Source organism: Dama dama, chromosome 6 (genome assembly GCF_033118175.1).
Source record: "Dama dama isolate Ldn47 chromosome 6, ASM3311817v1, whole genome shotgun sequence".
NCBI classification, from domain to species: domain Eukaryota; kingdom Metazoa; phylum Chordata; class Mammalia; order Artiodactyla; family Cervidae; genus Dama; species Dama dama.
In genome coordinates, this window is record NC_083686.1 from 25,190,542 (window position 1) to 25,211,220 (window position 20,679).

At 44.0% G+C, this 20,679-nt stretch overlaps 1 protein-coding gene across 1 annotated transcript in view; it reads right to left on the reverse strand.

The window, feature by feature from the left end:
- FAM47E (family with sequence similarity 47 member E) overlaps positions 1-13,124 on the reverse strand; it is a 30,698-nt gene extending 17,574 nt beyond the window's left edge. Inside the window, exons 1-4 of the mRNA XM_061145201.1 lie at positions 13,115-13,124; positions 8,016-8,376; positions 6,028-6,167; positions 1,171-1,321 (exon numbers count right to left, since the gene is read on the reverse strand). Coding sequence (XP_061001184.1) covers positions 1,171-1,321; positions 6,028-6,167; positions 8,016-8,345 — 621 coding nt within the window. The 5' untranslated portion in view covers positions 8,346-8,376; positions 13,115-13,124. The remainder of the gene's footprint in view (positions 1-1,170; positions 1,322-6,027; positions 6,168-8,015; positions 8,377-13,114) is intronic.
- Positions 13,125-20,679: the final 7,555 nt, after the last annotated feature.

Sequence of the window (20,679 nt, forward strand, 5' to 3'; positions counted from 1 at the left end):
CTAAGTAATACATTGACTAAAACTGACTAATGCACTAAAAAAATGAGGGTGGGGGATGTAAAATTTTAGAAGGTCTTAAATCCAGGAAACAGCATCAGGAATCTAGACATCTAAGGGGACTCAAGGACAGGAATAGGTACTAAGAAGGCAAGAAAAGAACTTGATAACTGAGTGAAAAGTCTCTTCATGTCAAATACTTTTTGTAATGACTGTAGTCAAACATAGCTTCCAAAGTACTTAAAGATAAATATAACCAAGAAAGATTTATATGATCTGAAGAGAAACCCAAGTATGCTGGAAAAGATTGAAGGCGGGAGGAGAAGGGGATGACAGAGGATGAGACAGTTGGATGGCATCATCAACTCAGTGGACATGAGTTTGAGCAAGCTCTGGGAGATGGTGAAGGACAGGGAAGCGCGTTGCAGGCCATGTGGTCGCAAAGAGTAGGACATGACTAAGCAACTGAACAGCAACATAACCAAGAGAAACGAGTTGAAGAAGGAGTGAAGGATACAAACCTCCAGTTATATGATGAATAAGTTCTGGGGAATCTAATGTAAAGCATAATGACTATAGTTAACAATGCTGGATTACATACTTGAATGTAAGTATGTACATTCTTATAGTTACAGTGTTAGTTGCTCAGTCGTGTCCGATTCTTTGCCACCCCATGGACTATCGCTGGCCAGTCTCCTCATCCATGGGATTTTCCAGGCAAGAATACTGGAGTGGGAAGCCATTCCCTTCTCCAGGGGATCTTTCCAACGCAGAGTTTGAACATGGGTCTCCAGCATTGCACTATATGCATGTATAAAATCATCACACTGTATACCTTAAACTTATACAATGTTATGTCAATTATATCTCAATAAAGTTGAGGAAAAACAAAGGGCCACTTTAAATAACACATGAAACAACAGCAATATGACATATAAACATTTACACATTGGCTGCAAGCTTGCAAACTTTCCAAAAATTTCACCTACAAGAAACATTTTTATTTCACATGGTGGGAGAGTCAAAAGATGCCTTTATGACTTTGTCTACTTGACAGATTTATCCAAATGCTGAACAACTAACAAACAGTTTTGCTTTTTTTTTTTTTTTTAACAAAAGCAACTTTGAGTTCAGATTGTAAAGAGTAGGTTGAAAGTATTACCAGTAACTTACAAAGGCAGCAGCCCAGTTGCAGAAGTCGCTAACTCCTTGGCGTATGTTTTTGTGAAGAAGCAGACCATCCTTTTGGAGCAAACCTGTTTCACTTGGCTTCCTTTTTTCATAAAACCATTGGCATGGATGTGACACAGGAGTCTTCTTGGGACTAAAGATAATGAAATCATCAAAGAATTATAATATAAGATGCCATGAGTGCAAGTGGATTTCAAATAGTATCTTGGGGAGGAATTCATAATTGCATGCATTTTTAACAGTCTCTTGCAAGTTCATACAAATTATGTGTTAATATTTTCAAAGATCATATTCTCATTATCAATATCATAAAGACAAGTATACCATGTTATTCAGAACAATTAAAGTTGATATAGAATTTTATCATTGCAAGTTAATTTTTTTTAAATTATGAGTACTATTTATTAAGACCTATATCAGGTAAAAATGCAAATTATAGTGATTGGAATCTTCTGAAGTCTTAGACAATTTTGACAAGCTGGAGACATCCTGGCTTCTCTCTCCTTCAGCCTTAAAATTCAGTCTATTAGTAAATCTGTTAGATTTTAATTCTGTCCCCTTCTCTGGCCTGTCACAAAATGTATCTCTGCATCTTTCTTAAGGCCCAACTGCCAATTCCTAATCCATTCTCTACACTGTAGCCAAAACTGTCATTTCAATATATAAATTCAGTCTTATCAAATGCAGCTACATTTCATCCTGGATTAAGTCTTTTCAATAGCTTCTTATTAAAAATTGAGATATAATTCATACATCATAATATTTACCATTTCAAAGTATATGTATACAATTCAGTTGCTTTTGTATATTTACAAAGTTGCAAGACCATCACCACTAATTTTGGAACATCTTCATCACCCCAAAAGAGAAGCCCCAAAGCCATTAACAGTCACTATTTGTCTTCCCTTCTCTACCATTCTCCTTGCTCTTAAACCATTAATTTACTTTCTGTCTCTGTGGATTTGCCTACTCTGTATATTTCATCTGAATGGAACCATATATAATCTTTTTTTGTCTGGCTTCTTTCACTTAGCATAATGTTTTCATTTCATAGATGCTATAGTATGTATCAGTAGTTTATTCCTTTCTACGCTTGGATAATATTCCACTGTATAGATAGACCACATTTTTTGTTTATCCATCAGGAGATGGTTGATGGATATCTGACTTGTTACTACTTTTTGGCTATAATGAATAATGCTGCTATGGATATTCAGGTACAAGATTTTGTGTTCAATAGCTTCTTTTACTTCTCCAATAAAGATCTAAGTCTTAACTCAGCTTTCAAGACTCTTCATGGCCTGCTCCTTGCCCATCTCTCCAGATTCTTCCGGAATTACCACCCTTCCACACTCTCTGAGCTCCAGCCATAGTGGCCTCTCCTCAGATCCATAAATTCATCATGCTTTCAGCCAGCCACAGGGCCTTTGGACATGTTATTCTATCTGACTGCAATTCTCTCTCCAACCCCTTACCTCCCTTATGTCTCAATATATTTTCCCTTCCTCAGAGAGGTCACACAGTCTGTCCCCAGAACCCATACTTTATTCAAAGCATCCTGTACCTTTCATTCATAGCACTTATATATTAATTCATCCACTCAACAAATATTTATTAGGCAACAACTATGGCTTCCTTGCTGGCTCAGATGGTAAAAAATGCCTGCAATTCAGGAGACTGGGGTTTGATCCCTGGGTTGGGAAGATCCCCTGGAGAAGGAAATGGCAACACACTCCAGAATTCTTGACTGGAGAATTCCATGGACAGAGGAGCCTGGCAGGCTACAGACCGTGGGGTCACAAAGAGTCAGGCTGAACAACTAACACTTTCACTTTCATGTGCCAGGTACTATTCTAAGCATTAGGATTCAGCTGTAAATAAAGTTAAGAACTGGGACTTCCCTGGTGGTCTAGGGGTTAAGAATCTGCCTGCTAGTGCAGGGAACACGGGTTTGATCCCTAATCTATAAATATCCCACATGCTGGGCAACAACTAAGTCCATGTGCCGTAACTATTGAGCTTGTGCTCCAGAGCCCAGGAGCCACAGCTACCGAGACCCAAGCACCCAGAGACTATGTTCTGCAGTGAGAGAAGCCAAAGCTCTGCACGGAGTATGCTGCAACTACAGAAAATCTGTGCAAAGAAATGAAGACCCAGTGCAGCCAAAAATAAAATTAAATATGAAAAAATATTTTCAAAAATAAATAAATTTAAGACCCTGTCCTCAGTCGTATCCGACTGTTTGCAACCCCATGGACTATACAGTCTATGGAATTCTCCAGGCCAGAATTCCTGGAGTGGGTAGCCTTTCCCTTCTCCAGGGGATCTTCCCAACCCAGGGATCAAACCCAGGTCTTCTGTATTGCAGGAGGATTCTTTACCAGCTGAACCACCAGGGAAGCTCTTACAATTGATAGGGAGACACAGCAAAGAGGTAAAAAAGTAAGTGTGTGTGGTGTGCGCTGCATTGCCTCAGTCGTGTCTCTTTGCAATACTATGGACTGCAGCCTGCCAGGCTCCTCTGTCCACGGGATTCTCCAGGCAAGAATACTGGAGTGGGTTGCCAGGGGATCTTCCAGACCCAGGGACTGATCCCTTGTCTCTTAAGTCTCCTGCATTGACAAGTGGGTTCTTTACCACTAGCGCCACCTGGGAAGCCCCAAACAAATATGTACCAGGTGATTGTAAGTGATTTAAAGAAAAATAAACCAGGGCAGGAGGGATGGAGAGTGAGGACAGGGGGCTGTTTATACAGAAAAGGCCTCTCTACTAAAGTAATATTTGAGCAGACGCAGAAGAAGAAAGGGACCAATCCATGTAGATAAAAAACATGCCGCTACTAGGCTGATAAGAATAGCATTGCAAAGGCCCCAAGGTCAGAGCTGAGAATATTTGAGAAATACAAAAAGGCTACTGTGACTGGAGAGGCATGATTAAAGGATACAATAGTAGAGGATGAGCGCTAAGAGATAACCAGAACCTGATCATAAGGGAGGCAAGGATAAGGACTTTGGATTTTACTCTGAATAAGCAAGTAATTAGAAAATTTTGAGCACAGGATTGATATTGCACCACTTAAGTTTTTTGGTTTTTGTTTTACCCAATCACTTTAGCTACTGTGCAACAAATAAAACAGGGCATGGGTTGGTGGCTGGGTGTAGGCCATGAGACTAGTTAGTAAGCCATTCCAGTGATCCAGGCAAGAGATGATGGCACCTCAGAACAGACTGACTGTAGTAAAACAGACAAGATTCCAGATATATTTCAAAGGCACAGGTATTAGGATTTTTTTGGCAGATTGCAACCACTGTTTCAAAAGTCACTGAAAGAATGGAGTTACTACTTACTGATCTGGAGGAAACAGAAGCGGGAGTAGGTTTGGGCAAGAAATTAAGATTTCAGCTTGGACTTGTCAAGTCTCAGATGCCAGTTATATGTTGAAAGGAAAATGTTAAACAGTTTCTTGTTTTAACCTTTTTTTGTTTGGTTGGTTGAATTCACCAAACGACTGGTCTCAATCATGATGAATAAAAGGGCTTCTATCATAAATAATTTAAAAAGCTATTGTGGGCTAATCAAAACCATTCAGGTTTTCAGCAGTTTTCTTTTCCCACAGCTCTCCTAGAGTAGTGTAGACACAGCTGAATTCCCTCCATTGCTGATAATTTGCATCCATTTAATGAAATAAGGGGCTTCCCTGGTGGCTCAGATGGTAAAGAATCTGCCTGCAACACAGGAGATCCAGGTTCGATCCTTGGGTTCAGAAGACCCCCTGGAGAAGGGAATGGCTACCCACTCCAGTATTCTTGCCTGGAGAATTCCAAGGACAGAGGAGCCTGGCAGGCTGTAGTCCATGGGGTGGCAGAGAGTTGGACATGACTAAATAACTAACACTTTCACTTTCAATGAAATAAAGCCTTCCCTGGTGGCTCAGTAGCAAGGAATCTGCCTGCCAATGCAGGAGAAGGTGTTTGATCCCTGGGTCAGGAAGATCCCCTGGAGAAGGAAGTGGCAACCCACTCCAGTATTCTTGCCCAGGGAAATTGCACGGACAGAGGAGCCTGGTGGGCTACAGTCCATGGGGCCGCAAAAAGAGTCTGACACAATTGAGTAATCAAACAACAACAACAGACTAAACACTACTCAGAGCAGGACCCGAGGATCCTTTCCCTCCTTCTCAGGAACTTAATTACTTTTGCTTCTCTTAATTATTGTAAAGATTCTTAATTAGTCCTAAAGTATTCTAAAGATGAGAAACTTTGAGAAGGTAACTACAGAGAGTCACTGACTTAATGATAGTTCCTCTTAGAATTTTTCCACTTCATGATAATGCAAAGCAATATTCGTTCAGAAGAAAATGTACTTCGAATTTGGATTTTATTTCCTGGGCTGGTGATAAGCAGTGATGACCCTGTCTGGTGATGCTGGGCAGCGGCAATGACCCATAGTTCCCCACCAGCCATGTGATCATGCGGGACAACAGCCCATACACTTAACGACCACCCTGTACCCACACAACCAACATTTTCCTCACCTTCAGTACTGTAGTCTGTCTATAAATTTTGTGAGATAGTCAATACTTTATTATACAATAGGCTTTGTGTTAGATGATTTTGCCCAACTGTAGGTTAATGTAAGTGTTCTGAGCATATTTAAGGTGGGCCAGGCTAAGCTGTGATATTTGGTAGGTTAAATGTATTGCATGCATTTTCGACTGATGGTAGTTTTCATTTATTATGGGCTTATCAAGACAATCCCACTATTAAAGTCGAGGAAGATTTGTACTAGAACGTTTCATCAGGGGACAGGAATGAGCAAGAGGCTAAGAACCATACTTACAGTCCCAAGTAGACTTGGGTCGAATGTTTTTTAAAAAGTTTTGTGGGTTTTTTCATTCTTTTCCTGATGCCCTGACAATAAGCCCATGAGTCTTCCAGCTTCTTGTCAGGATCCAGAACTTCCAGCACCTTTAGTAAGAGCTACAAATGGAAAACAACTTAGGAGAAAAGAAAGATGTACTGCAAAGGGAGGCTCTCTGATTCTCAAACACAACAGACCAACACATCCCTTCGCTTTGCCTTTCTAGTTGGTCAATACCATTCATCAGTTCCAGTGCAAACATAGTGCTGTGTGCTGCCGTGGACATTAGCTGGGCAGCCTTTTTTCCTGAAGTTTCCATCTCCTCTAGATAGAACAGTGACTCTAGGCCCACCTAGACCCCAGTGCCTCACTGAGAAAAGTACCTCTAGAGGGTGTCTGTGGTTTTTGACTGCCTACCATCCATTCAGGGCTTCCCTGGTGGCTCAAAGAGTAAAGAATCTGCCGGCAATGCGGAGACCCAGTTTTGATCCCTGGGTCAGGAATATCCCCTGGAGAAGGAAATGCAATCCACTCCAGTATTCTCTCCTGGGAAATCCCATGGACAGAGGAGCCTGATGGGCTATAGCCTGTGGGGTCTCAAAGAGTCAGACACGACTGAGCAACTAACACTTTCAGTTTCACCATCCATTCATCCTCCGATGAGTAACAGTATCCAGACTTTTCTTTGGAAAATCACCTCTCCCTCCATTCTCTGTCCCTGTGGTCTGAGACTGGCCTGACAGCTCTTCTCACCACAGCCTGGCCTGGCCAATCAGGCCTACGGTGACTGGCTGACCCAATGAGACCCAGGGAAATTAGGTCATGAAATTTTCCTGGAACTATGCAAAGATGTATTGTTTTCCAAAGTAAAGTTGACATCTAGAGTTGCTGGTGGCAATCACGGCACCACAAGAGATCCTGCTTCAGAAGGAAGACAACACATCTATTTGAGGAGGTCAGATATGAGAATAAAAACCACAGTTCCCTGTGCCCTCTAAGGATGCGTGCAAAGGATCTCTTTGTCACAGACTCAGAAGCTCTGGTCCACGGGAGGGGAGTGAAGGAAAGCCCAGGGGGCAAACCACTGATTAGAAATTCCAGTTGTAAAGAGACCCTACTATAGAGCACAGGGAAGTCTACTCAGGGCCCTGTGGTGACCTATATGGGAAGGAAATCCAAAAAAGAGGGGATATATGTAGGCATATAGCTGATTCACTTTGCTGTGTTGCAGAAACTAACAACATTGTAAGGCAACTATGCATGCGTGCATGCTCAGTCACTATGTTGTATCCGACTCTTTGCGACCCTACAGACCATAGCCCTCCAGGCTCCTCTGTCCATGGGATTCTCCAGGCAAGAATACTGGGGCGGGTTGCCACTTCCTTCTCCAGGGGATCTTCCTGACCCAGGGATCGAACCCGTGTCTCCTGCGTCTCCTGCACTGCAGCAGATTCTTTACCACTGAGCCACCAGGGAAGCCCACGCTAAGTGTATAGGAGCTGATTGGAGCTGAAAGCCAGAGAATCCTGGGACATCGATGACACACTGCAGCTGCTGCCCAGCTCTGGTCTTGGCAATCTGGTAAGTTTCCCTGTGACTTTTCAGGTGCCCACCCATTAATAACTTCTTAAGGACACCTCCCAAGACCAGGCTAAAATGACAGAAGCAAGACTGAACAATTCCTCCACTGTTTTCTCCCCACAAAAGAGTCACAAACAAAATTGACTGGTAGAGCTTCAGAGGTAAACAAGTCAAACATTTCTGGGTTGCTGAGCCAGAGTTGGCTGGCTTCTTGGCGGTATGGTGCTGTCATCGGCATTTCCTGAAAGGCTGCTCCACACCCCAGAACTCTCCCCAGGGAGACAGTCATCGTCCTCACTCTTGGAGGGAACTCCACAGGCATCTAAGGAGCAACATTCTCCAGGCCCCACTGAAGGCCCACCCACAACCCTGGGACAGGAGGTCACCTCGGCGGGCATGTCTTCTTCCAGGTCCGGGTAAAGAGCCAAGGGGTGCAGGGTCAGCTGGGCCTCAATGTCTGCCAGGAATGCCTTCCGTGCCTGCTGGGCCGGTGAGAGCTTGGAACACAGGGCTGCGTGCCTGGGTAGCCACTTCTTAGGGGCAGGTTGGGGAGCTCTGTGATCAATTTGGGGGAGAAAGCCCTCCCTGGGGCCCAGAGCGGTCAGACCATCACAAGGCGGGCAGCCTCTCCTGAAGTCATCCTGTCCCGTTCTCACGAATCTCCACCGCCGGCTGTCCAGGGAGGTGGGACCCGGCAGCCGGCCCTTGTACTCCATGAAGCACTTGGAAGGCGGATTCTCTCTGTACCTGCAAGACATCAGGGCAGTAGTCTGACCACAAGGGTGAGGGTGGGAGAAGGAGTTTGCGAGGAGGCTGGCCTCTACCTGTGTTAGGGGAGAGTTGGAGGAAGGCAGGGTCACGTGAGAAGGCAGGGTTACCATACTCCTGGTTCAGGGCACATCATCACTGGTTTGTATGACCCTCTCTCCTGTTTCTTTATTCGACGTTATTCCCATATTCCATCCTCACGGCCCTCTCTCCACAGGCACAACCACTATAACAGATATGGAATGTACCCTTCTGTTTGCAGGGGCTTTCCTGGTGGCTCAGACAGTCAATACTCTGCCTGCAATGCAAGAGACCTGAGTTCGACCCCTGCGTGGGGAAGATCCCCTGGAGAAGGGAATGGCTACCCACTCCAGTATTCTTGCCTGGAGAATTCCATGGAGGAGCCAGCTGGATTATAGTCCATGGGGTCACAAAGAATCAGACACGACCGAGTGACTAACACTTTCACTTTTCACTTCTGTGTGAAGACATCCTTATAAGACCTGTATTGCTCTTTTGTGTCCATGTATCCTTACTGCGTATAAATGGTCTTATTCTGTCACTTGTTTACAAAGCACGATACCATGAAGGCCTGTTCACGTCCCTCTGTGTAAATGTAATTCATTATTATCACCTGCTGTCACCAGCTATCCCCTCACTTTCTGAAGGATACTTACAAGTTATAACCCCTCCTGGACCCTGTCTTATCCTTTGAAGGGACACAGTGCAGTAGGAAGAACCTGGACAATGGTGACAACTCACCCCCAACTGGACTTCCCTGGTGACTGAGATGGTAAAGAATCCGCCTGCAATGCAGGAGACCTGGGTTTGATTTCTGGTTGGGAAGATCCCCTGGAGGAGGAAATGGCAACCCACTCCAGTATTCTTGCCTGGGAAATCCCATGGACAGAGGAGCCTGGCAGGCTACAGTCCATGGGGTCACAAAGAGTCAGATAGGACTGAGTGACTAAGCATAGCACAGCACCCCCAACTAGCTGAATGACCTTCACCCTTCATTTAATCTTTGTGGGCCTTGATTTCTCCTCTCAACTCAGTGGGGTCAGGGACAGCAAACTAACCATTCATGGGCTGTATCAGGCCCACAAACCCATCATTTGATCCTCTTTGTGCTTTAATAAGAATCGTAAGAGTTCACATGTAAGGAGAACTTTCTATATAACACGTGCTGTGCTCAATGCTTTACACGAATTCATCTCATAACAATCCTATGAAGTAGGTACTAACATTATTCCAGGTAAGGAAACTGAGGCACAAAGAAGTGGAAAACAAAACAAACACTTGTCAAAGTTCCCACAGTTAATAAAGGGGAGAGCTGGGATTTTAATAGAGTTAGGGTGACTCTGGAGAGAGCTAAGAAAGGTGTTTATACGTCAGAGCTTCTGATATACGAAAAAGCTCATGCAAATAATGTGGAGCAAAAATCAGGAGCTCTGGGAACACTAGGTCCACCTTTCCATGGAGCCCCTATTGGAACAGTGGCTGTCGTCTTTAGACAAGTCCTGTTCTCTCTTAATCACGGTCTCCACTGTTCCTTACGACCTTACATGCAATCTGCTTCACTCTGTTTCTTTACCCATCAGACAGTTATTTGCACTGAGTTTTTAGGGCAGGAAGCTAAGATGGAAGAGATCGATGGACAAATAGAAAGGAAAATGAGATCTGGATAATCTAATATATCCAGCCAGTGCCAAAATCAGGACTTGGCATCTGAGCAGCTTAATGGCAGGTCTCTCATTATCTTAATACATCACATGGCGCTAGTCAGATATTTCTATATTATTGGTGTCTTTCCTCCACCTCCAGGCCCCTTTCATCTATAATGACCCATTACAGTAAATCTACTTCTTGTCACGCTCATCTTTATAGGCACAAAACATGTTACGAGATTCCAGCTTTATCCTTATTCTTTTCTTGTGAGTACTGGAAACTTCTTGCTTGCTGTGCATGCATGTGTGTGTTTTAAGGGTTTAATCCATCTCTGCTGTGAAAACATAGATGAGAGGATATAAAAATATGAGTTTACAAGTTGCTCTTTGTAATTAATAAATCACTCCTAAATAGCTAAGTGGTGGGGGATGTTGAATTCTATCTAACCTTGAGATCTGATGACTCACTCAGCATGACTTGTTAGCAAGTTATCCCTTATAGTACCAAAGTTGCTTATAGTACCAAAGTTCTTCCCGACACAGGAATCAAACCGGGGTCTCCTGCATTGCAGGCAGATTCTTTACCAGCTGAGCTACTAGGGAAGCCCTGTTTTCCACACATTTACAACTAATTCAAACATCCAAATGCATCATAAAATCAAATCTGATGACCAATATTTTTACTCAAGCAGTCATACAACTCAAAATGGGGACAGGGTGGCAGCTAGCTCAAGCTTGATAGAACACTAGAGCTAGCACAAACTTTGAAAGAAATCTAGTCTAACTTCCTTCATTTTCAATGAGGAAATGAAGTTCCAAAGAAGTGAATAAGGGAACCAGTCTGGCTGGAGGACTTACCTCACTTTGCCTCTCATAGCTGATAAACTTGCCTCTCTGCATTCTGTTAAGTTCATGAAAAATTTTGCTTAACCCAGAAAATAAAGCAAGAACATTTTTCTAAGCATTTACTATTTTCACAGTCACTATATGATACTCGGATATTTCCATCTTTAAGAACTGCAAAAGAGTATTGGGCATTTACCCTAAAGAAACGAAAACTTATCTTCACAACAAAATCTGTACACAAATGTTTATAACAGCTTTATATGTAGTAGCTTAAATCCAGAAACAACCTGAATGTCCTTCAACAGGGAAATGGAAAAACGATGGATAAACATCTGTGCCATGAAATATGACTCAGCAGCAAAAAGGAACTATTGATGCACACAACATCCGGGATGGGTCTCAAGGGCTTCTGCTTAGTGAAAAGGAACCAATCTCAAAAGGTTTTGTATCTTTTATAAAAGTATTATTCTATTTATCTAACATCCTCAAAAGAACAGAATTCTAGAAATGGAGACCAAATTAGTGGTTGCCAAGTGGTGTGAGTGGTAAAATGAGTGAAAACTAAAGCATAGCATGAAGCGGCTCCCTTGCGGTAAGGAAACAGTTTTGTGTCTTGATATATACATATGACAATATCTTACTGAACTACACACACTCACAAGTACAAGTGAACACTGGTGAAATTCAAGTAAAGTCTACCATCTAGTTCATACATACACAGAGTGCTGATTTCCTACTTTGGTGATGTACTATCGTTATGCAAGATGGTACCACTGGGAGCATCTGGAGGAAGGGTACATGGGACCTCTGCATTATATTTGCAGCTTCTTGTGAGTCTATAGTTATTTCAAAACAAAAAGTTTGAAACTGGCGGTGGGAGAGATTCTCAGAAGAGTCCATAATCTCTAACATGTATACAGTGCATAAATGTGGCAGTAACTGTTTTACAAGTGCTAAGTCACTAAATCCTCACAGAGTTTTGTGTGTTAGTCACTCAGTCATGTCCAACTCTTTGCAACCCCATGGACTGTAGCCTACGAGGCTCTTCTGCCCATGGCATTCTCTGGGCAAGAACACTGGAGTGGGTTGCCATTTAGCAATCCTAGAAAGCTCATTCCTTTTACTGTTCCCATTTTAAAGTTAAGAAAACCGAGCCCAGAAAGAGCAACTAATTGTCTAAGGTCACCAGTCAAACAAGAGGAAAACGCCTTCAACTCCAGCCTTGCTGATTGTAGACTTTGGAAACTTCACCACCACATGGCTGCTGCCTCCAAGAGCGCTGAATTCCGTTCTCATAAACAGCTCAAGGAACCAACCAAGCCAAAAAGCCTCGGGTTCCTGCCAACCATTTACAATGACAACTGACCACCCGAGGGTCTGAGGCAACCCCCGAAACACCAGCTCAGCTTGGCCACAGTCACCTGATGGGCGGGGAAAGACTTCTGGTGCGACCCCTCAAACATCCAGACCTCTCACACTGAATGTAGGATGCAGGAGGCTAACCCCGAGAAGAGTGGGTTGCAGGCTAAACCATTCTCCGCAGAGGACTCTTCCGCCATCAGTTTCCCATCTGGAGGTGTGTTACTTGTTCAGTTTTGTCCAACTCTTTGCGACTGCAAGGACTGCAGGAGACCGCCAGGCTCCTCTGTCCATGGGATTCTCCAGGCAAGAATACTGGAGTGGGTTACCATGCCTTTCTCCAGGGGATCTTCCAGACCTAGGTATCGAACCCAGGTCTCCCACATTGCAGGCGGAATCTTTACTAGCTGAGCCAGCAGGGAAGCCCTCCCATCTAGAAAGGGTATATTAATCTACATCCTCTGGTCGTGGTTTAGTCGCTCAGTCGTGCCTGACTCTGCGACCCCACTAAATGATGAAGCCTGCCCAGGCTCCTCCGTCCATGGGATTCTCCAGGCAAGAATGCTGGAGTGGGTTGCCATTTCCTTCTCCAGGGGATCTTCCTGACCCCGGAATCGAACCCGTGTCTCCTGCATTGCAGATAAGGAATCTGTCTTTAGGAGACAGCAAAGAGCGTGGCACGAGCTGGTCATGTTCTATTACGATCATTTAGGTGCGGGAGACCTAAAGGAGGGAAGGAGGCCGGGTCCTCCGCCGCCACCCCCACCCCCACCCCAGCAAGCACGGAGCGCAGGCGCCCCCACGCGGCACCCACGGGATGCGCCCTAACTCGAGCGCGCGCTTACCCGGGCCTGCAGTTCCTACCCACCCGCATCCCGGCCCGCGGCGCCGGCGGGAACAGCCGACTGTGGTCAGCCATGGTGCCTCGGCTGCCCACCCGGCCTCCGGTCGTGTGTGTTCCCCGCCGCTCGGGTCGCTAAGAGACCCGCCGGGCTGTGCGCTGCCCAGACTCGCCCGGGGCGCGGAGCAGCCCAGGCGCCCCCTGCTGCTACCCGGGAACTAGCGACCCCGAGGCGTCCCTGCGCCTTCCCCACCCCAACCCCTCCTCCATCGCCTGGAGGCGTGGACAGTAGCAGGGGAAGCTCGAAGAATCAGGTTCTTGGTTTAATTCTGTTTTTTTTTTTTTTTTAAATCTGTTGTGATTAAATCTATCGGGATTTAATCTGTTGGAGTCAGTGTTCACGCTTTTCTTGCACACCACCGGTTCAAAAAATGTGTTGAAGAAAAAGAAGTAAGCAGCTGGGGAGAGAACAAAAGAAAGAATGGAAAGAGAGCGAAAGGAATAGACTGACTTGTAATGGTGGAAAGGCCTTTTAGCACGGAATGTTTTTCCGGAGGTCCTGGAAACCCGTGAGCCTCACCGCCTCTGTAAATCGGGGGCTGCCCACTGATAACTAACTAGTCACCAGCTGGTTCCCAGAGCCCCTCCCAGCTCTTGTGATACTTGCTCCTTATGCCTGTACTCATAAAGCAGTGAAAATGCCATCCAATTGGCCCTGGTAGGCAGATGCCCTCGTAAATAATGGATTGCATGAGGATGTATTTTGGGTTTGCTAAGTTCTCTTGCTACTTCTGAGTGTTCCTGATTTAAATAGTAAGCCTTGCTTCTAGAGGAAATAGCAAAACATTCTCTTCCAAAATTATTGCAATAGTTAAATTGTGTCTGTTATGGTAGGATATTTTTTGCGGCCATTTAAAGATGAGTCTTCTCTTCAAACTCTCCGGAATAAATTAGCATCATGTTTGGACACCTGTTAAATATCTGTATGGTAATAAAGGTGCCTGGGCTGTCTCTCATTTCAGCATCTTCACTTGCTATGTGTGTTCAGCTGCCTTTTCTGGGCACAGTGGAATGCCTTGGAGTCTCACCGCTTGAGATAACCCATGACTCTGCTGCTTAATAATTATGCACACAAGCGACCCCCCCCCCCCCCCCCCCCCCCCCGCCCCTTCTCCAGGGCTAAGACTCTGCACATCCAACACAGGGGGCCCAGTTTGCATCCCTGGTCAGGGAACTAGATCCCACATGATTCAACTAAGATCCAGAGCAGCCAAATAAATAAACAAATATTTTTAAATGAGTTCTTTAAAAAACTATGCACACACGTACATCACTCACTCCCTGGCACAGTTACTTATATTTGTTTTAGCTTCATTGATTTTCTAGCCTGAAAACGGGGAAAATAAGAGGATATAAGAAGTAATAACTTACAGGGTTATTGGGTAATTCAATGAGATGATGAATGTAAAGCATTTAATGCAGTGTTGGCAAGTAGGAATCCCTAGAGAATTACTGAGCAGAGGATATTAAGAAGAGGTGGCAAAAACGCACAGAAGAACTATACAAAAAAGATCTTCATGACTCAGATAATCATGATGGTGTGATCACTCACCTAGAGCCAGACATCCTGGAATGCGAAGTCAAGTGGGCCTTAAGAAGCTTCACTATGAACAAAGCTAGTGGAGGTGATGGAATTCCAGTTGAGCTATTACAAATCCTAAAAGTTGATGCTGTGAAAGTGCTGCACTCAATATGCCAAAAAATCTGGAAAACTCAGCAGTGGCCACAGGACTGGAAAAGGTCAGTTTTCATTCCAATCCCAAAGAAAGGCAATGTCAGAGAATGTTCAAACTACGGCACAAATGCACTCATCTCACATGCTAGCAAAGTAATGCTCAAAATTCTCAAAGTCAGGCATCAAGAGTACATGAACTGTGAACTTCCAGATGTTCAAGCTGGATTTATCAAAGGCAGAGGAACCAGAGATCAAATTGCCAACATCCACTGGATCATAGAAAAACCAAGAGAGCTCCAGAAAAGCATCTATTTCTGCTTTATTGACTATGCTAAAGCCTTTGAGTGTGTGGATCACAACAAACTGTGGAAAATTCTTCAAGAGATGGGAATACCAGACCACCTTACTTGCCTCTTGAGATACCTGTATGCAGGTCAAGAAGCAACAGTTAGAAACTTCATGGAACAACAGACTGGTTCCAAATCAGGAAAGGAGTACATCAAGGCTGTATATTGTCACCCTGCTTATTTAACTTATATGCAGAGTACATCATGCAAAATGTCATGCTGGATGAAGCACAAGCTGGAATCAAGATTGCTGGGAGAAATATCAATAATAGATGGGGAAACAGTGGAAACAGAGACAGACTTTATTTTCTTGGGCTCCAAAATCACTGCAAAATCACTGCAGCCATGAAATTATAAGATGCTTACTCCTTGGAGAAAAGTTATGACCAACCTAGACAGTATATTAAAAAGCAGAGACATTACTTTGCCAACAAAGGTCCGTCTAGTCAGAGCTATGGTTTTTCCAGTAATCATGTATGGATGTGAGAGTTGGACTATAAAGAAAGCTGAGTGCTGAAGAACTGATGCTTTTCAACTGGGGTGTTGGAGAAGACTCTTAGGAGTCCCTTGGACTGCAAGGAGATCCAACCAGTCCATCCTAAAGGAAATCAGTCTTGAATATTCATTGAAAGGACTGATCCTGAAGCTGAGGCTTCAATACTTTGGCCTCCTGATGCAAAGAACCGACTCATTGGAAAAGCCCCTGATGCTGGGAAATATTGAAGGCGGGAGGAGAAGGGGATAACAGAGGATGAGATGGTTGGATGGCATCACCAATGCGATGGACATGAGTTTGAGTAGGCTCCGGGAGTTGGTGATGGACAGGGAAGCCTGGTGTGCTGCAGTCTATGGGGTCGAAAAGAGTCAGACACGACTGAGCTACTGAACTGAACTGAACTGATTATTATCTCTGGGCTTCCTTGGTGGCTCAGATGGTGTGAACTGGGGATGATAATATTTGCCCAGCCATTTCACAGGGTTGTTATAAGAGTTAATGCAGAAAGCTACAAATCTAATCATGAGAAGGGGTCCTCTTAGTTGTTTTTATCTTTGATAATACCTTTAATATTCAAATGTTTATTACTCTGAGGAAGTAGGATTTCTCCCTAGGACTGAGGATTAGGGTCATGCCCACCTTGCCTGTTGTACTGTGCATGGCACACAGTAGGTCATCATTCAACAAATATTGTCTATTATGGCCATGCTAGGCACTGGGGATGCAATGGGGAATAAAACAGACTTGGTGTTTGTCATATTGTTACTTAGTTTGTAGTAATGTGTGAAAATGTGTTACATATAGTAGTCTAATAAGTAGATGTTTTTTAAGAGAAAGGATGGGGATTTCCCTGGTGGTCCAATGGTCAGGACTCCTTGGTGTCAGTACAGGAGGGCCAAGTTCAATCCCTGGTCAGAGAACTAGATCCCCATGCCACAACTTAAGATCCTGCCTGGACTTCCCTGGTGATCTAGTGGTTAAGAATCCTCCTGCCAGTGCAAGGGACACAGGTTCCACCCCTGGTTTAGGAAGGTGCCACATGCTGTGGAACAACTTAGCCCATGCTCCACAGCTACCGAGTCTACACTCGAGAGCCCCCACGCCCACTGCAACTACTGAGGCTTGTAAGCCTAGAGCCTGGGCTCTGCAGCAAGAAGCCAAGGCAATGAGAAGTCCATGCACCACAACTAGAGAATAGCCCCCACTCGTTGCAAAGCAACAAAGACCCAGTGCAGCTACAATAAATACAAATATAAACAAATAAATGAAATTTTTAAAAATAGCTAAAAATGGGTATTTGGAAATAAAATGATCACACTATCTGCCAATAAGGCAAGAAAAAAGCACCATCATCCTCACTTTTTTTTTAATTTGGCTCCGCCAGATCTTCACTGCAGCATGTGCAGGTAATCAAGAGAGAAAACAATCCACAGAATGGGAGAAAATATTTACAAATTATATATCTGATAAGAGTATAACATCCAGAATATTAAAAAAAAAAAACTCCTACCACTCAATAACAAAAAGACAAATTAAAAAATAGGCCAAGGATGTGAATAGATATTTTCCCAAAGATACACAAATGGCCAGAAAGCACATTAAAAGATGCTCAAAATCATTAGTCATTGGTGAAATATAAATCAAAGCTACAATGAGATACTGCTTCCTGCCACCTAGGATGGCTATAAAAACAAGGAAAATTACATAGATTAGCAATGATGTAGAGAAATTGGAACATTTGTGATTACTGCTAGGAATGTAAAATGATGCAGCCAATTTGAAAACAGTTGGACAGTTCTAACATAGACTTACCATGGGCTTCCCAGGTGGTGCAGTGATAAGGAAGCCACCTGCCAATGCCTGAGGCTCAAGAGATGCTGGTTTGATCCCCGGGTCAGGAATATCCTGGAGGAGGAAATGGCAATCTACTGTTCTGGCCTAGAAAATTCCATGGACAACGTAGCCTGACGGGCTACAGTCCATGGGGTCACAAAGAGCGGGACACAACTGAGTGACTGAGCACGCACCACCCACACGACTTACCATATGACCCAGCATCTCCACACCTGGGTATATGCCCCAAAGAGTTAAAAACAGGGACTCAGACATTTGTAAAATGTTTATAGTTCCATTAATCACAGTAACCGAAAGATAGAAACATCTCAAGTGTCCATCAACAAGTAAATGAATAAATAAAATGTGATATATACATGCAATGGGATACTATAAAGCCCCAAAAAGAAGGAAATTCTGATACTGCTACAACATGCATGAACCTTGAAAACATCATGTTATGTGAAATAAGCCAAGTGCAAAAGGACACATATTGTATAACTCCACTTATATGAAATATCTGGAATAAGTAAATTCCCTGAGACAGGAATTAAGTTAGAGGTTACAAGAACTCAAGGGGAAGAGGAGTGGGCAGTTATCCCTTAACAAATATGAAATTTCTGTTTGGGGTGAGGAAAAATTTTGGAAATAATCTTGATGGTTGTACATTATGAATGTAATTAATGCCACTGAATTATACAGTTTAAAATGGTTAAATGGTAAATTTCATGTTGTATGTATTTTGCCACAATTTTAAAAAATTGTTTTAAAAAATGCAAATAAAAGAGAAGAAAGGTTGAAATTAGTGAGCTAAGACTCCAATTTAACAATTTGGGGAAATAGCCAAATAAAATATAAAAGTAGTACATTTTTCACACTGAGAAAAAGGAACCAGACTCAAAAGAGTATGTACTCTATGCTTCCATTTACGGGAAGTTTTATAACAGGCAGAATTAAGTTATAGTAATAGATGTTGGCATTGTGGTTATTTGGGGTAATTGATGGAAAGGAGACAGAAGGGAGCCCTCTGGGAGGTTGAAAATGTTCTATATCTTGATCTGGTGGAAGATACATGGGTGCACACATTAAAAATTCAATGAGCTGTACACTGCAGCTGTGTGCATGTTATTGTGTATGCTGTAAATGACTAGAAAAGCGAAAAAGGTGGAGTGTTTTCTATCAGGAATATAATCCTGGAGAATTCTCTCTGCCATCATCACGCATAGAAGCCAGGATCTTGGGAGTCGTAGAACACACAATTCTGCAGACTTTCCCCTGCACTTCTTCTGTGATACTCCTTCGGGGGGAGGGTATTTAAAATATTTAACAACCAGTAAGGCTTCCCAGGTGGCCCTTGTGGTAAAGAACCCACCTGCCAATGGAGGAGACATAAGAAATGGGGGTTCGATCCCTGGGTCGGGAAGATCCCCTGGAGGAGGGCATGGCAGCCCATTCCAGTGTTCTTGCCTGGAGAATCCCCATGGACAGAGGAGCCTGGCAGGCTGCAGCCCATGGGGTCACAGAGACATAACAGTGCGCACACGCACACATACACAAAGGAAATGCAAGAACCAGTCAGGGGACTTCCCTGGCAGTTAAGACTTTGCCTTCCAGGGCAGGGGCTGTGGGTTCAATCCCTGGTCTGGGAGCTGAGATCCCACATGCCTCCTGGCCAAAAACCAATACGTAAAACAGAAGCAAAACGGTGACAAGTTCAATAAAAACTTTTTAAAAATGGTCCACATCAAAAAAAAAAAAAAAAAAAAGAAAGAAAGACAAAAGAACCTATCAGGAAAGTGGCAGCCAGGTTGCAACAGCAGGGTTCTAGAGTCCCTGGCCAGGCCAGGCATGTATATCCCTTTAGTTGTTGATTTTGGATGGAGGGCTGGCTCCGAGGAAGTGGCCAAGGCACTCAGGGCACAGCGGTTACTAAGCGTGGCTCAGAGCAGAGACTATTGACCAACCAACACAGCGCTTTGACAACCATCACTGTCTTCAACTGTGTTTGCTGGCTGAGTGTCAATTCTCTCCTTCACCCACAGGATCTCCCTTGAGATTTCCCTCCACAATTTCACAAGTGGTTTCTTGAAAACTGCCACCAATTGAGTCTGCAAGCCAAATCATAATGAAAAGGAGTAACACGCGTGACTAAACCACAAGTATGTTTATCACTTGGTCAGTGGCGTTGAGTATAATGACAAGCAGGAGCTTACGAATAAAACAGATGAGGTTGCTGCCCTCAAGAGGCTATGGCTCAAATATAAAGTCAAAAAGAAGCCATGGCCGGATGGATGGATGGCCTCCCGAGCTCCAGGAGGATGCTAGATTTAAGGAGATATCTGAGGCATCTACAATAGGCTAGACACATTCAAAGGAAGATGGAAGAGATGTCTACTCTACTTTTTGGAGTATGGAGAAGGAAATAGTAACTCACTCCAGTATTCTTGCCTGGGAATTCCCATGGACAGAGGAGTCTGGCAGGCTGGGGTCCATGGGGCCGCAAAGGAGTCAGACACAACTTAGCAACTAAACATCAACAGCAGCAGACCATAAAGGGCAGATGGTACTTGGAGACATGCTGATGGAGGATGTAGCTGGTACTAGTTATTACGGAGAGCAGTCTAGCACAGCTTAGTCAAATCAAACGTATGGTGTGCTTACAACCCTCTGCATATTTGTTCCTCACCTGCCCCTGCTCTGCCCTGACAGCTGCAGGATGCGTTTGGGAATGCAGCAGACAGTGCTGATAGGGATGGGGGAAGCAGAAAGTTCGGCTATTTCTCTTTCCCTCTGTCTTCAAGAGGTTACAATATCTACATATTTTTTTCCTCCTTTTTCAGCTTCCACTGGGCAACCCTGATGTGATTCCAGCTTCCTTCAAACTCAGGCTCCTACGCAAGTAATTCCTGCAGTTTGGATGTGGCAGGAGCCTTCCTGCTTTTGCTAATGTCTCAGTTACCTCATCGTCTCTGTGACATGTTCTTCGCATTAAAGTCCCTTGGTTTTACATGCTTAGAGTAGCTTCTGTTTTCCTGGTCAGACCCAGACTGATACATATATTACCTATACTCTAGCATTTCTGCAGCCAGGTATTACTGTCCTGTAGCGATCCAGAGAGATTCTCGCCTGTAAGGGAAGATGTGTGAGGACGTTTGTCA